The sequence below is a fragment of the Tupaia chinensis genome, unplaced genomic scaffold (assembly GCF_000334495.1).
Source record: "Tupaia chinensis unplaced genomic scaffold, TupChi_1.0 Scaffold000028_1, whole genome shotgun sequence".
Taxonomy (NCBI): Eukaryota; Metazoa; Chordata; class Mammalia; order Scandentia; family Tupaiidae; genus Tupaia; species Tupaia belangeri.
Window position 1 is genome coordinate 4,154,779 of NW_006159458.1, and position 16,803 is coordinate 4,171,581.

Sequence of the window (16,803 nt, forward strand, 5' to 3'; positions counted from 1 at the left end):
TTGTAACTCCATCAGCATGGTTTAGAGGAAGAACCTATGGAATTAGGAAATAAGTGTTTTAGCTAAAACTTTGCTACTAGCTGGCAGGTCCTACATTTCCAAACTTCAGTTTGTACAATTATAAAAATGCTGAATTAAATTAACTGTAAGGTCCATCCAACCCTCGGGCTAGCAGGTGGCGTGGTAATTAAGGCTTTGGACTTGCACATGGCTGACTGCAGTTCAAGTCCTGGAGGTGGCTTGCTTTCTCACCTTCCTTCTCTCTGGTGAGCTCATGTGCCTTATAGCAAAACTTTTTTCTTTCTTTTTTTTTTTTTTTTTTTGGGGGGGGGGGGGGGGGGGTTTTGTATTTTTGGGGGGGGGGGGAGTGGTTTTTGCTACAGGTACGTGCGTTCACCAGAAAGAGAGAGAGAGAGAAATCACCTCCCAGGGGGATGGCCACGCTGTAGTCCCTTCTCCATTCTACTCTTGGGATCTTGGGCACTTGTGTACATGGGCCTGGCATGAATTTAAGCCAACGGGTCCTGGACTCGAACCGCGGTCGACTACATGGGAGTCCAGCGACATAGCCATTATGCCAACATCAAAGCACTGAGGACCAGACTGACACACGCTGCACCAGTGCTGGGAAAAACCATCTCCTACGCTGTAAAGATGTGCGGAGATTACAAGGAAATAAAAACAAATAAATAAAAATAGAAAAACACAATCCGAAAAGAGAACCGACAACCATGCCATTCTCCTCTCAGAATCTTGGGCACACATGCACACATGCCCAGTGTGAATTTAAGACACTGGGTCCAGGACTCAAACCGCAGTCATCTACATGGGAGTCCAGCGACATAGCCATTACACTAACTGCTGGTCCCGATAGCAAAACATTTTTAAAAATAAATAATAAACAAAATTAATAAATAATTCTTTTTTAAAAAAGATCCTTCCGGGACCAGCAGTTAACGTAATGGTCTTGTTGCTGGGTTCCCATGTAGTTGACTGTGGATTGAGTCCCGGACCCGGTAGCTTAAACTCACGCCAGGCGCATGTGTGTGTGTGCCCAAGATCCCGAGAGGAGAATGGAGGAGAAGGGATTGCGACGTGACCATCCCCCCTATGGGGTGATTTCTCACTTTCTGTCTGTCTGTTTCTCTCTTTCTGGCAAGCGCATGCGCCCTATAGCAAAAAACCTCTCCAAACAAACAAACAGAAAGAAATTTTCTGATTTACAGGGTATTTTAAAAGCCTTGAACCTTTGGCATTTGTTTTAACACTTTAGAATATTTTTATGTGAATTGATGCTATCAGAGAATGAAATAGTTGGCTTTAATTATATCGTGTGTATATGTTCTAAAGTGTAATACCATGAGCCAAACATAACATTTGTGTATGTCTGAAGAATCTTAGCACTATCTAATGATTTGCTAACAGGAGGAAAACTATTAAGATAAGTGAACATATTAATGTTTAACAAGGGAATGTGGAGAACTTGTTCTTAAAAAATATAATATGTGGAAATTGCTAAGAATGTGTGAAGTAATACCAGTTTTTTTTTATCTTTTTAAAATTTTTTTTAATTAATTAATTTACATTCATTCACTGAGCATTGTAACAGCATATAAAATGTAGTTTCCCATCCAGAAGATGCTGCATAGTAGCTTAATCATACATGTTATTGTCAATAAATTCCCATTTCTAGTTTCTCATATATGTATGTATATGTATTTTTCCCCCTATTTCCCACCTTCCTCCCACACTATCTCAGTTGTCCACAGTTGTTTTCCATTCCTCTTTCCCCCCACATTTTATTGATTCACAAAATTTCTTAAATAATCTAACGACTTTGAATAGCAAGCTCTGCTGATGTATACATATCTATGAATACATGTCTGACTTAAGGCATGAAACTGAGTAGAATGAATATACTATAAAGTAGCACCTACCTGATGCTATATAGTTTACTATGGTCATTAATTATGTATTTTTTACTATTTTTTTTTAATTTCACAAAAAGCAGATTTAACTTTGATAAAGCAAAGAAATGCTAAGGAAATATGCTTAAAACTTAAAGCCAGGAAACAGGTTGGGATTCTGTTCAAATAGTAGGTACATGAACCTATCAGCAGCTCAAGACAAGACAAAAAATCCTTAAAATAGGAAAACAAAGCCTAGAAAAAAAAATCAACAATGTTTTAGTCAGAAGTCATAAAATTCTATTTCACCAGTTCAGTCTCATGCACTTTATCTTTCATTGTGATTCAATTTTCTCAATTAAATTCTGGGATATAATATTCAACTCCAGGCTTGTCCCCACAATTAAGTTGGCCATTTTCTTAGTTTTCGAAGTCTTATTTCTGTGTGACTGTACTTAATTTTCCTGATAGCACTCCCTGCAGAATTTCTTAGAGATCTGGTCTGGTGTTGGTAAATTCTTTCAGATTGTGTTTATCTGAGAATGTTCTTGTCTTTTCTTCCCATATGAAGGATAATCTTGCCAGATATAGTATTCGTGGTTGCAGTTGTTTTTCCCTTAACACTTTGAATGGGTTTTCCCATTCTTTCTTCACTCGCATTGTTTCCGATGAAAGATCCACTGTCAGCCTGATGGGATATCCTTTGTAGGTAACTTGATGTTTTTCTCTTGCCAATCTTAGTATCTTGTCTTTGAGGTTTTGCTCAATCTGGCTATAATGTGTTTTGGAGAAGATCTTCTTGGGTTGATTCTATTTGGGGTCCTTTATATTTCTTGGGACTGGATCTTTGAATGCTTCTCTAGGTTTAGAAAGTTTTCTTCCAGGATTTCAAATACCAGTTTTTAAAATACTTATTTTTAAAACTTAGAAAATGCATTAAAAATATTCTTTGTAATAACAAAATATTTCTCTAGAAAAGTTTTTGACTTTACCTGTTATATGTGTTGCATGAGGACACCATGTGTAAAATGCTCTTGTAGCAATAGGAACAGAGTATTTGGGTCACAGGAGAGGCTGCATGTGAGTATGCCTCTAGAAGTAGGCAAGCCCTGCTGAGGATAGAAGGGCTGGATCTTGTTGAGCATGTTGATTCTTTGACCCAGGTTATCTCCCCTGAGTTCCAGATTTATATTTCCTACTACCTAATTGTATTTCTTCGATATCTGTCAGCGTGCCCAAAATAACTTAGGAACTTGGTCCCCTGAAATGTTCTTCTACTTTTCCCTCTTGCAGTAAATTGCCCTTTTGTCTATAGTTGCATAAGGCAAAAACCTCAGGATAATCTTTGAGACATTTCTCTGTTCATTTTTATCTGTTAGGTCATTTGAAAGGTCATAGTGTATTTTTCTGTGCAAAACTGCATCATGACTTTCCCGACGACCCAGTAATTCATTATAAGAGTTTCTTGATTTCATCTACTAAGTATCTCTCAATAGATCCACACTTTTATCTCCACTACCATTACCATCTCCATCATCGAGCCCGTTTATTTCTCACCTAGTATCTCACAGTATCCTTTCTACATAGCTGTGTATATCTACTCTACCCCTCAGCTAGAATAGCACTTTAAAAAAAAAAAAAAAAAAAGATTTTTTGCTATAGGACTCATGCATTCACCAGAGAGCCAGAGGTAGATAGAAAGTAAGAAAACAACTCCCCAGGGGGGATGGCCATGCTGCAGTCCCTTCTCTGCCATTCCCTTCTTGGGATTTTGGGCATGCATGCACATGGGCCTGGCATGAGTTTGAAGCCATTGGGTCTGTGTCTTGAACCACATTTGGTCATGTGGGAGTCTAGAGAGGTAACCATTATGTCATCTGTTGGTTCCTGGATAAACTTTCTGAATACCAATCCCAAGCATGTTCCCATTAACTCAGAACCTTCAAATGCTTTTACAGAAGTGTTTAGATATTATGTGAAGCTCTGTTCAATTTACAGCATAACTCCTCTTCTCTCTCTTTTTTCAGCCTCACAAATGTGGTGTTCTCCATGCTTCCTCCTGCACAGTGTCTTGGCATCTGCAGTTCCCTTTACCTGAATCCTCCTTCCTCCATTTCTTGTTGTTGTTGTTGAAGATAGGATATCTCTCTGTTGCCTAGGCTGACCTCAAACTCCCGATCTTCTAGCCTCAGCCTCCTAAGTAACTGGGATTACAGGCGAGAGCCACAATGCTGTGCTCATTTCTTTAATTAATTTCTACTCATCATCTTAGAGCTCAGACCATACTTTACTTCTCAAGGAAGGTTTCTTTGGTGTTCTGGAGTAAGTCAGCTCTCTGTGTAGGTGCTCGTTGCACAGTACACATCTCCTTCAGAACTTTGTCAACTTACATTTGTTTTTTGATTAACATCTGTTTACTCCACTTTATTGTAGACTCCACTAAGGAAAAAAAAATGCTAATTGTTCTGTATCCTTACTTATTTACTTCCTAGGTCCTTTGGTTTATGTTTCTTCTAAATAAACTTACTCAGTGTAATTACTTATGCATTTTAGAGTCCTTAAGCTTTCTTGAAGCACTTAACCATGTTATTTTATCATGTAATGGTGTTGTCAGGGGAGAGCAGTTGTAGATGTTTGAAATTTTAAGAAATTTTGCTGTTGAGTTTCAGGGCAGTGATCTAAATGATTAATTAATGAGAAATTTGAAGAAAAATCATGCACTTACATTAATCCTAGCTAATATCCATACTGTATTTGACACTTTGTAGGGGACTTTATAAGAGAGACATTCTCCCAGAGATACTTTCTTTCATAAGGCTTAAGCTCATTTGCAAACCTTGGATAAACATTTTGGAGTTTGTAGTCTATTTAGTAATGTTAGTGTTTCTCTGACTTTTTTTAAAGGTGACACCCACTTAGGTGGTAGCAGTAGAGAAGGCCCGTTTAAAGAAACGATAACATTAAAGTGGTGCACACCAAGGACAAATAACATTGGTAGGTATTTAAAATAATTTAAAAAGGGGCCAACAGGTGGCATGTCGGTGATGGTGCTGGAGTCCCATATGGCCGACCACGGTTAGAGTCCTAGACCCTAAGGCTTGAAAATCATGCCAGGTGTGTGTGCATGCATTCCCAAAATCCTGAGAGGAGAATGGAGAAGAAGGGATTGAGGAATGGCCATCCTCCCTGGGGGAGAATTTCTTACTTTCCCTCTCTTTTCTTTGTCTCTGGCAAGCATGCACCCTGTAGCTAAACTAAAACAAACAAACAAGAAAAAAAATGAAAGAGGAAAGAAGAAAGGGTTCTTAAGGTATTACATGGGCATTGGATAATTTAGTTTTGAATTTTTGTTTTTCATTGTTTCATCAGCTCATTGAGCAAGTTGCTTTTTTCTTCTTATTGTGGGAATATTTCTTTATATTCTTTCAAATCAGTGTTTTCTTCTATTTCAGAACTACACTATTGTACTGGAGCTTACCGAATTTCACCTGTAGATGTAAATAGTAGACCTTCCTCCTGCCTTACTAATTTTCTTCTGAATGGTAACTTTCACTATTTAATGGTTTTAACTGATTATTACAAGTGAAATCATTAGTGAGAATATGAACTTTAGAAAGCTATTTTATTCTATATAATCAACAGTTTATTTACGAAAACTTTTTAAACTGAAGTGATTGGAAATACCCTTCATCACTTTAAGGTTAAAAAAAATAAGGTGACTGGGACTAGCATATGACATAATGGTAATGTCTTTAGACTCCCATGTAGTCAACCTGCAGTTTGAGTCCTGGACCCAGCAGCTTGAGACTCAGGCTGGTCACGTGTGCATATGTGCCCAAGATCCCGGGAGGATAATGGAGGGAAAGGGATTGCAGTGTGGCCATCCACCCCGAGGGATGAATTCTCGCTTTTGTCTTTCTGTCTGTCTGGCAAATGCATGCACCCTATAGCAAAAAATCTCTAAAAATAAAATAAGGTGACTTTATGTCTTACTCTTTATTGTATCTACAAGATCTTATTTAATAATTTTTATTTTAAAAATTTAACCTTTGAGTCTAAATTCATTTGAATTTTAAATTTCACAGTACAGATCATCTCTGACTTGGAATAATTCAACTTAGAATTTTTTTCACAATGGTACATCTAGTACCATTATACTTTGAATTTTGGTTCAAAATTCTTCATAGTAACTTGGCTTTCTATTAGATGACTTTGCTCGCTTGTAAGCTAACATAAATATTCTGAGCACTTTTAAATTAGTCTAGGCTAGGCTAAGCTATGATGTTCACGAGGACAGGTATATTAAATGTGTTTTGTTCTTAAATACTTTCAACTTCTGACAGGTTTATTGGGACGTGACTCCATTGTAAGTTGAGCATTTGTATACATGGATTTATTTCTCTTTGAACACTATACCTTTATTACAAATAAACATTTTTAGTATTATACCATGTGATTCTTACATATAACCTTAAATCTGTGATTTCCTGTGTGAAACTGTTTTGTAAGTCTAAATTATTGGATTCCACTTACAAAATGTAAATTTTCTAAGTTCCTCTCATAACTCTAACAATCAGCTAGGTTTGGAACTATGATCTAAGGAGTCAGTCTGTTTTTATTATCACATTAATTTCATTGTTAAGTAAATTTGGTTTTCAGACTTTGTAAAATTCAGATTAAACAGATTAAACATTTGGACAGGTGGAGTAGGGTCTAACTACAAATATCGGTGCTGATGAGGGATTATTATAGAAATGAATTGAGACTCTGCCTCTTCCCTAGGTGTTTGTAGCACTAATGACCTGAAGGCTATCCAACAAATAGAAGTATTCTTAATGTCCAGGAGAAAAAATTGTATATGACCTTGAAATTGAATGAATCTTATAACAAAACATTTTAAACCAGAAACCACAATACTTGTTTTGGAAAGCTAGGTAACTATGTAAGCTTGGAGTAACTAAGGAAAGATAAGACTAGATTCAGATGTTTAGGAATTTAAATGTAGCTATGCTAAATTAGTGCTGGTTAAAATATGGGGGGGTCAATGAAGAAAACAAAATTTAGACATGAATGTTAAGGAATTAAGAGTCCATTTGAATTTTGTTACCAATAGTGTAATCTTGTTTTTGACAGGTCGTTCTGTTTTATTGGAACAGCCACGAAAGTCAGGTTCCAAAGTTATTAGTCATATGCTTAGTAGCCATGGAGGAGAGATTTTTTTGCACGTCCTTAGTAGTTCTCGATCCATTCTAGAAGATCCACCTTCAATTAGTGAAGGATGTGGAGGAAGAGTTACAGACTACCGGATTACAGTAAGACTCTAATATGTATAAATTTTATGTTTTGAGTCTGTCATTATTCAGCATGTAATTGTTGAGTGCTTATTCTATGGTAAGATATATGTAATGTATGAGGGAAAAGAGTTTGGAAGAAGTCAGTTATTATTTTAATTAGGTGAATTTCCTATATTTATTCAGAATATCCATTTATCACTAGTAGTAGTAGTAGTCTTCCTTATTTTGAGTTCATTATGTATATGTATTATGTAAAGTACCTATATTGTATCAACACACTGGAATTATAGGACAGAAGTAAAATTGATCTGAACTAAACATCTTAGGTGGAACTTAATTTTTTAGTAATTTAAATGGCAAGCAGAAATATTTGAATATTTGGCTGCTACTTTGAAATAACACATTTTTGTATGGGAGGAACACACAAGGAAGTTGTATCTATTTTTAGTAGAAATTTTGTTATTCTGAGGCTGGCAGGTGGCATGGTGGTTCAGGGCACTGGACTTCCACATGGCCAACTGTGGTTTGAGTCCTGGAACTGGCGGCTTGCTTTCTCACTTTCCCTCTCTCTCTCTGGTCAAATTTTAAAATAATAATACTAAAATTAAATAAAATAATTCTTTAAAAAAATCATTAAAGAAAAGAAAAGAGGGACCAGCAGATGGTGTAATGGCTACCTTGCTGGACTCCCATGTAGTCAAACCATGGTCACGCTGGGTGCATGTGCATGTGTGCCCAAGATCCTGAGAGGAGAATGGAGAGGGGAGTGTGGCCTGGCCATCCCCCCTGGGGGGTGATTTCTCGCTTTCTGTCTCTCTCTGTCTTTCTAGCAAGCATATGTACCATATAGCAAATTTTCCCTCCCTTTCATAGCTGGTATTTCATGGCTGTCTGCTTTTTGAGGTGGTTGTAAAAATTAAATGTGATTTATATATATGGTCATACCTTGTAACTTATAAAATACTGTATACTATAAGTAATTGTTTTAGATTAGGCTTTTTTAATGTAATTTTTTTAATAAGGAGAAAGTGCTTATCATTTATTGTAGGAAGTCTAGAGAATATAGACCTCCAAAAAAAAAAAGAAAGACTTTAAATTACCTATAATTCCATCATTCAAAGATTAACCACTGTTAACATTTTGATGTTATATTAAGGTAGTTTTTACGCAAGCTAATTGGCCTTGTGATTAGCCCATGTTTTTGATCTGTATGTGATTTTAAAAAAGTTAAATTATACGTTCTTTGGTTTTTAAAAAGGTGAAAGTGTCATGAATGTATTTATGTTTGAGACTTCTATTACATAAATGCTGATAGGTTTCAAGTTTGTAAGAAGGGGAAAAAATAGTGGCAATGGGGGTTTGTTGTGTGTCACAGGACAGAAGACATCAGGGAAACAGACTATTACATGTAGTCCATACTGAAACACTAGAAAGAGTTTCTAATTTTGTCTTATTTGGTTATCATTAGGATTTTGGTGAATTTATGAGGGAAAACAGATTAACTCCTTTTCTAGACCCCAGATATAAAATCGATGGAAGTCTTGAGGTCCCTTTGGAACGAGCAAAAGATCAGTTAGAAAAACATACCCGGTACTGGCCTATGATTATTTCACAAACCACCATTTTCAACATGCAGGCGGTAAGTGTTAAATAGTTCACCTTTTTTCTATATGATTTATATATATTCTCTATGGAAACAAAGTAGAAAAGTTGTAACTTACACCACTTCTCAACAAAATGTGAGTTTGCTACAGAATTGAAGAATTAGTTGAAAATTGAAGTGATAGCTATAGATTCTGTAACCACAATGATCCTTAAAATCAGTTTTAAAATTAAGTTCTACTTAGGTATTTTGATACTCATTTTTCAAGACAGATATTCTTTTTTTCTTTCTTTCTTTCTTTTTCTTTTAAACAAACCTAACAGGTAGTTCCATTAGCCAGTGTTATTGTGAAAGAATCCTTAACAGAAGAAGATGTGTTAAACTGTCAAAAAACAATATACAACTTAGTTGATATGGAAAGGAAAAATGATCCTCTACCTATTTCCACAGTTGGTACAAGAGGAAAGGGCCCTAAAAGGTAGTTTTTTTTCTTACTTTCTTTATACATCCCATCTATTTGATATATTCTATTCCTTATAATAACTTATTTCATATGTAAGTTATAGTTAAGGGTGTATACATATACATACATATAATCCAGATGAAATAGTGAATAGCAGAAATGGATACATTGTAACTTAGAATTTCTTCATTTTCTCTCAAAAAAGAATCTGTTTATTTCCTTTCACTATGCCATTAGAAAGTGTTACTTCAGTATTATTTTAAAAGTATTTTAACAATCTTATTTTAAATCTTTACTGCAGAGATGAACAATACCGTATCATGTGGAATGAATTAGAAACACTTGTTAGAGCGCATATCAACAATTCAGAGAAACATCAAAGAGTACTGGAGTGTTTGATGGCATGTAGAAGCAAACCCCCAGAAGAAGAAGAACGAAAGAAACGGGGGAGGAAAAGGGAAGACAAAGAGGACAAGTCAGAGAAAGCAGTTAAAGATTATGAACAGGAAAAATCTTGGCAGGATTCAGAAAGGTGAATTTTTGGTATTACTATAGCACCATGGTGCCTTTCAGCACATCACGTTCTGCATGTAGGGCATTCAGACACGCAAGTATTAGTAGTAGTTTAAAGCTGTGATTCGGTTTATAGCCTTTAAAATCTAGAAGAGCTGTCTTGAGCTTAAAGAGCAGGTGGTGTGAGGTTAAGGCACTGGACTCTCACATGGCCAGTGATAGTTTGAGTCCCAGACCTGGCAGCTTGAAAAATCACACCAGGTGCTGTGCATGCATGGCCAAAATCCCTAAAGAAGAGGGGAGGAGAAGAGCCTGTGGCATGGCCATGCCCCTTTGGGGGATGATTTCTCACTTTTCTTCTCTCTGTCTCTTTTTGGTGAGCACACATGCCCTATGGCAAAAAAATTTTAAAAACAGAAGTATGAATTTTACTGTTAGGAGCAAAGATTATGTTTATTTTTCTAATTAACTTCTGAAAATCATTATTTCATGATGTTTGGTGTCAATACATGCTTTATGTGTTATGAATTTCAAAGACATAATTTTATTCTTTCGTTTTATAAATACTTCTTGAATGCCTCTGTTGTGCCAGGCATTTGGCACAGAATCACTGGTGAAGAACCTGCAGTGTTACAGTAGAGCTAGGCAAGTAAGTCAGTGATTATAGCATGTGCTGTTTTACAAATGAGCCCAAGGATGCCTTTGAGAGGAGAAAGAGTATACAGCCCTAATTTAAAAGTATTTCCCAACAATACACTCTTTTCTCTTAGTTTGTAATTTAGTGACACTAAGGTTAAATGTGAAAACCATAAAAAGATAATAAAGGCTTATAAATAACATCATAACATGTTAGATGGCTGCATATCCTCCCTCTTTGCTAGAATTCAGGTACACAGTCAGGTAGATACTACAGTGGCAATATTGTAGCTCCCTTACAAACAAAACAGAATTGTTTATTAGAGAAAATTTAGAGCATACAGTAGAATCAATCGGTGCCCACCAACTACCTTCAGCAGTTACCGGTTCATGGCAGATCACATTTCATATACATTCGTGTCCACTACTCTCACTTCTACCCCCACAGGAATATTTTCAAGCTAATTCTGGAAATCATCATTTTCTCCATAAATAAATAGAACACTTTTATTCTCTTTGACTTTAGAAGTTCATTTCATCATTAGGGCTACTAAGCTTCCGAAACAATTGGCTCTTTGAAAGAAGAGGGAGAATACTCATTCAGCTTTCACTGAGCTTCATATATACATATATATGTGTGTATATATATGTGTGTATATATACATATACACATATATATACATATTTGTATATACGTATATATATATATATATACACATATATGTATAATTTTTTTTTCTTTTAAAGAGGTTTTTGCTGTAAGACATGTGGGGTAGTCACAGGCGAGACAGAGAGACAGAAAGTGTCTCTCCAGAAATCATCCCCCCAGGGAGATGGCCATGCTGCCGTTCCTTCTCTTCCATTCTCCTTTCAGGATTTTGGGCACTCATTCACACATGCATTATTTCAAGCCGCCAGATCCGGGATTTGAACTGTGGTCAGCCCGGTGGGAGTCCAACATCTGAACTGCTACACCATCTGCTGGCCCCTACCCCTACATATTTTGGAAGTATTTTTGCTCTCGATGAAATGCAATAAAAACTTGGAGTTAAGTTCCTAACTTGTGGAACAAAAATACGTTTCCACAGTATACAAACTAGAGAAAAGAATGATAGTAAACTTCTTAATCTTATTTGTATTTCCTAGTTGCATTTTGTTCATATCTTTAAAGAATACATTGTGAAGTTTCCTTGATGATCCCATTATTTCTCACCTTTTAAATTTTAGCTTAAGTTTTCCTCTATTTTTTTTTCAATATTTTATAGCCAATTCTTACATTATTGCATTATTACTGTGAGAGAAAAGGGAAGCGTGTATTTAACACTAAGTTCTCTTCCCTGATTTTTGCTTTAGATTTCTGTCCCCAGATTGATTTTGTGAGATCAGCTATCTTTTGTGAAGATTGATATATAAAAATACTTAGTTACTGGGCCATTTTAGACTCTTAAATATTTAAATTTTACATTTTATTGTTTGTCACTCTTACAGATTAAAAGGAATCTTAGAGCGTGGAAAAGAAGAGTTGGCGGAAGCCGAGATTATAAAAGATTCACCTGATTCTCCAGAGCCTCCAAACAAGAAGCCACTTGTTGAAATGGATGAAACTCCACAGGTAGAAAAATCAAAAGGTAAGATAGGACTTGTCACTGTGTGTGAGAAGTTTTCCAATTAAGCTCTATTTTGTACAGTGTCATTTAATGTTATGTATGTGAAGAGCTTCTGACTGTTTTTGGATGTTGTTTTGGAGAGTCCCTCTTTACAGCTTTGGAAAATATAGTCAGGGACCAGCAGTTAGCGTAATGGCTATGTCGCTGGACTCCCACGTAGTCGACCGCGGTTCGCTTCCCGGACCCGGTGGCTTAAAACTCACGCCAGGCGCATGTATGTGAGTGCCCAAGATCCCCCCGAGAGGAGAATGGAGGAGAAGGGATTGTGGCGTGGCCATTCCCCCCTGGGGGGTGATTTCTCGCTTTCTATCTCTTTATCTCTCTCTGTCTGGCGAGCACATGCACACTGTAGCAAAAACTTCTAAAAAAAAAAAAAGAAAATATAGTCAGAAAATAAAATTTTTAGCATCTATTAAAACATTAGTGTCATACCTCCATTATTGAAGCATTTGGTAAATAAGCACTTTTACTCTAAAGCCTGTGCTTTAAGATATTTGAACTGTATTCATTTGGATTTGCTTACATTCCTGACACTATACGATGTACTGGGTGGTTGAAAGCAAACTCTTTTCCCTAAACTCTTCTTGAACCTAGGAAAAGATGCAGTATCACTCACTTATTATTATTTGAACAAGTTTCAGTGAAAATATAAAAAATACTTTCACTGTAGAACCTTTTATCTTTTACTTATAGGCTGAAAGTTTAATTTCCTCTTGGTAGAATTCTAGGCACCAAAGATATGATTTGGAGGCCAGCAGGTGTCACAGTGTTTAAGACACTGGACTCCCACATGGCCACCTGCAGTTCAAGTCCTGGATCCAGCATCTTGAAACATACCAGGCACATGTGTGTGCATGTCCAAAATCCTGAGAGAAGGGGTTGCAGCATGGTCATCCCCCTTGGGGATGATTTCTTAGTTTCTCTCTCTATGTCTCCAGCCAGCACACATGGTCTGTAGCAATAATCTCTCTCAAAAAAAAAAAAAAAAAAAATCCCAAAAAACAAAAGATACGATTTGGGTTTGGGAGCCTTAGTTATCTTGAAGATTAAACTGAATTTAGTTCTTTTGGGTACCTGAGAAGTGATAGCCCTCTTCAGATTATCTGCTGTCTTGCCACTTTGTCTCCGAAAGCAGTAAGCCTCAAGGCTGGCCGGTTTACAATTACTGGCTGCTCATCCTAGGAAAAGGGGAGGCTGTACTTAAGGTTCCTTCCAGAAGATCCTCAAACTAGTGGTGGCCTTGGGGACCTTGAAATACATTCAGATTGTAGAATCAGAGGGGATTGATACTGCCTTTGTTGTGTGAAATGAATGATAGAATTCAAACTAAGTTTGTTAAATTTTTAAATTTTGAAATAATGAATTATTCTTTCATTTTTCTCTTCTTTCAAATATAATACCAGGGCCAGTATCCTTATTATCCTTGTGGAGTAATAGAATCAATACTGCCAATTCCAGAAAGCATCAGGAGTTTGCCGGACGTTTGAACTCTGTTAATAATAGAGCTGAGTTATATCAACATCTTAAAGAAGAAAATGGGTTTGTGTTATTTATTATAGAAATTGGTTTTGTTAATTGTCTGTGTAGTGCCTTAATAAATATTGTTTGTTGTATTCAGCAATTTTTTATTAGTAATATTGTGAAATTATATATGTTGCCTATAAGGAAGAAAAAATTAACCTCTGTAAGTCGTGGTACTTGTAAAAGACTTAACTATATTGATTATAACCCCGAAACTATTTAGTTCTTAAATCATTTTTTTCAATGCTTAGTAAACATCATAGAAAAATCTAGAAAACACTTAGTGTATAACACTAAATCTATACAAAGTAACAAGGAAGCTATTTCCTATCTATACCATGGATGGAATATTGATTATTACCTCACAAATATGTATAATTTTTTAAAGATATTTATTTAATTCCATTTGTTACTATTTTTAATTTGACCACAGAGAGGCAGAGAGAGAAGGAAAGTGAGAAACCAAGCCGCCAGGTCTGGGACTCAAACCACAGTCAGCCACGTGAGAATCAAGTGCCTATAACCACAATGCCACCTGCCAGGCCCACAAATATGTATAATTATTAAGTGTCAATTAAAATATTAATTATAGTAGAATAAAAGTCTGATTATTTTAATCTATTTTTAGAAGAAATTCTCTTAAAAATATGTTGGTAAAGAAATTTCTTTAGTGGAAAAGAGAATAAATTCTTGACTAAATGGTAGACAATTTTTCCTTAGTTTTTTTTAGGGAGGGAGAGTGAGGTAGTGAATAAAATGTAGCCTTTTAAATATATCTTTAGGGGAGGGTGAGAGGGAGGGAATTAAGGGGAAGAAGAAAGAAGAGAAACATTTAAGAAACTCAAAATGGAAAGAAATCTCTTGATTATAGTGTATATGGTAATGTCTTTTGACTGAACCGATACACAGTATATTCATGATGGGAAAATTCATTTAGTATGCTGTAATGATATACAGTAATTAAATGTAGAAAATAAATACATTTATTTAAAAGTAAAGAAATTATGATACAGTGCTAGTCCACTCTGATAAAGATCTCCCTCATTCCACACCTTTATAGTTGCCTCACCCTTTCCCCTCACCATCTCAGCCCTGGAAACTCCTAATCTGTTTTCCATCTCTGTAATTTTGAGATTGCTATTTAAATGGAATCACACAGTTTATGACTTTTTAAGATTGGCTTTTAAAATTAAGCGTAATACCCTAAAGATCCAAAAACTAAACAAATATAATGTAACCTTGGGAATGTCACTTAATCTCTAGGGCCTTAATTTTCACTCATCTGCAAAATGAGGAAGTTTGACTAACTAGAAGAATTCTAACTTTAGTCCTTCCCTAGAGTGCTAATGTTCGTCCATTCTGTGAATATATAGTCAGGTGTCGTGTGACAACAGGAATACATCCTGAAAAATAAGTGAGCTTCATAGAATGTTCTTACCCAACCCTCGTTGGTATTGAAGAGACTGAGGAAAGAAGACTGTGAGCTCAGAGCTGGCCCGGGCAGCATAGCGAGATGCTCTCTGTAAAAGAGCCATGTGCGGCTGTGCTCACCTGTAGTCCTAGCTGGGGTGCTGAGGCAAGAGGAGCATGACAGCCAGAACCTGTCTTTAAAAATAACGAAACAGCATATTTATCTACTGGTATCGACAAGGAGATTTAGAGCTGAACTTTAGAAAGCTAATTTACCGTATCTTATTTTGTATCGTCATGCTATGTATATGTGCAGACCTGTACTTCCATGATGTGGGGAAGGTGAGACTGCCAAGGAAAAAAATACCAGGACTCTTCCAAACTATATAGTAGGACAGTGAATGAATAATCGTTGGATTAAGTATGTTGAATACTCTCCTGCAGAAGTCTGATACATGATGTTCATGTTAACTGCAATTCTAAGTTCCCTCTTGTGTGGGAGACATACATCATAGATCACTTTGTTTTTATTTAAGGAGCTGATGTTACACTTAAACATTCCAACTCTTAAAGCTCAACAGCACAAGTAATTCTCACTTTTTTTTTTTTTTTGAGAGGTTTTTGTGATAGGGCGCGTGCACTCGCCAGACAGACAGAGAGAGACAGAGAGACAGAAAGCGAGAAATCCCCCCTCAGGGGGAATGGCCACGCTGCAGTCCCTTCTCCTCCATTCTCCTCTCGGGATCTTGGGCACGCATGCACACGCGCCCAGCGTGAGTTCTAAGCCACGGGGTCCGGGACACGAACCACGGTCGACTACGTGGAAGTCCAGCGACATAGCCATTACACTAACTGCTGGTCCGTCAGTAATTCTCACTTTTGAAATTAAAATTTTGTACAATGTAAGGGTATGGCAAAAGGCTATGTAACAAAAAAGATCTTGCATTTTAAGACATATTCTTTTATTTCTGTTAAACATACAATTATTCCATAGGCAACCAACTTTTGCTTATAACTACAATTTTATTTCACATTGACAAAACAGTAAAGACAGCTTTGTTTGTGAAGATCTAATTCCAATAATAAATAAAATAATTTATAAAAAAATAATAAAGAACCCTAAATAGTATCACCTACTACACCTAGGCTATATATAGCCTGTTATAATCTCAGAGGACCACTGTCATATATGCCATATGTTGTAGACCAAATGTTGTTACGTGATGCATGGGTATTAGATTTTAATTTTTATGTAAATTGTATATAATTAAGAAAAAAGTAGAGTTACTGAGTTTTATTTTACAAACTCTTTTTTTCTCTCCTGTTTTTCAGAATGGAGACCACAGAAAATGGAAAAGCCAGCCGACAGTGAAGAGTGACTTGAGGAACTAAATTTCATATATTGCATAAATATTTTGGGTGGAATTTGATATAAGTACTTTTACAGCAAGATTGTACAGTTATGTTGCCTGGACTGGTTTTTACATTTTTAAAATATTTCAACTATTTTTTTGGTACTAATTATAAAATTGGCTCATAGATCAAAAATATACGCTTGAGATTTGTCCTCCCAAATCACACAAATTTATTTTATGGTAAAAGGTGTTCCCTCTGAAATGTTTTTAAGAAAATCTTTAGGCTTATCTTTGCCAAATAAAGCTATTAAAATTTCTGAAATACAAAATATTGGAGTATTACTTGAGAAAAAATGTTTATTTAATGGCTGACAGCAACTTTTAGAAATTCTTTAAAAATATGATCAGAGTTTATGTGAGATTTGTGGGACTTA

At 36.0% G+C, this 16,803-nt stretch overlaps 1 protein-coding gene across 4 annotated transcripts in view; it reads left to right on the plus strand.

The window, feature by feature from the left end:
• Positions 1-16,526, plus strand: part of INTS13 (integrator complex subunit 13) — a 37,779-nt gene extending 21,253 nt beyond the window's left edge. For 3 of the 4 annotated variants that reach the window (XM_006140277.3, XM_006140276.3, XM_027770995.1), the window contains 9 exons: positions 4,812-4,901; positions 5,342-5,449; positions 7,041-7,219; positions 8,670-8,840; positions 9,128-9,282; positions 9,569-9,799; positions 11,905-12,044; positions 13,487-13,622; positions 16,347-16,526. In XM_006140277.3, coding sequence (XP_006140339.1) covers positions 4,812-4,901; positions 5,342-5,449; positions 7,041-7,219; positions 8,670-8,840; positions 9,128-9,282; positions 9,569-9,799; positions 11,905-12,044; positions 13,487-13,622; positions 16,347-16,386 — 1,250 coding nt within the window. In that variant the 3' untranslated portion in view covers positions 16,387-16,526. The remainder of the gene's footprint in view (positions 1-4,811; positions 4,902-5,341; positions 5,450-7,040; positions 7,220-8,669; positions 8,841-9,127; positions 9,283-9,568; positions 9,800-11,904; positions 12,045-13,486; positions 13,623-16,346) is intronic. The other variant, XM_006140278.3, reaches the window with a different exon arrangement.
• Positions 16,527-16,803: the final 277 nt, after the last annotated feature.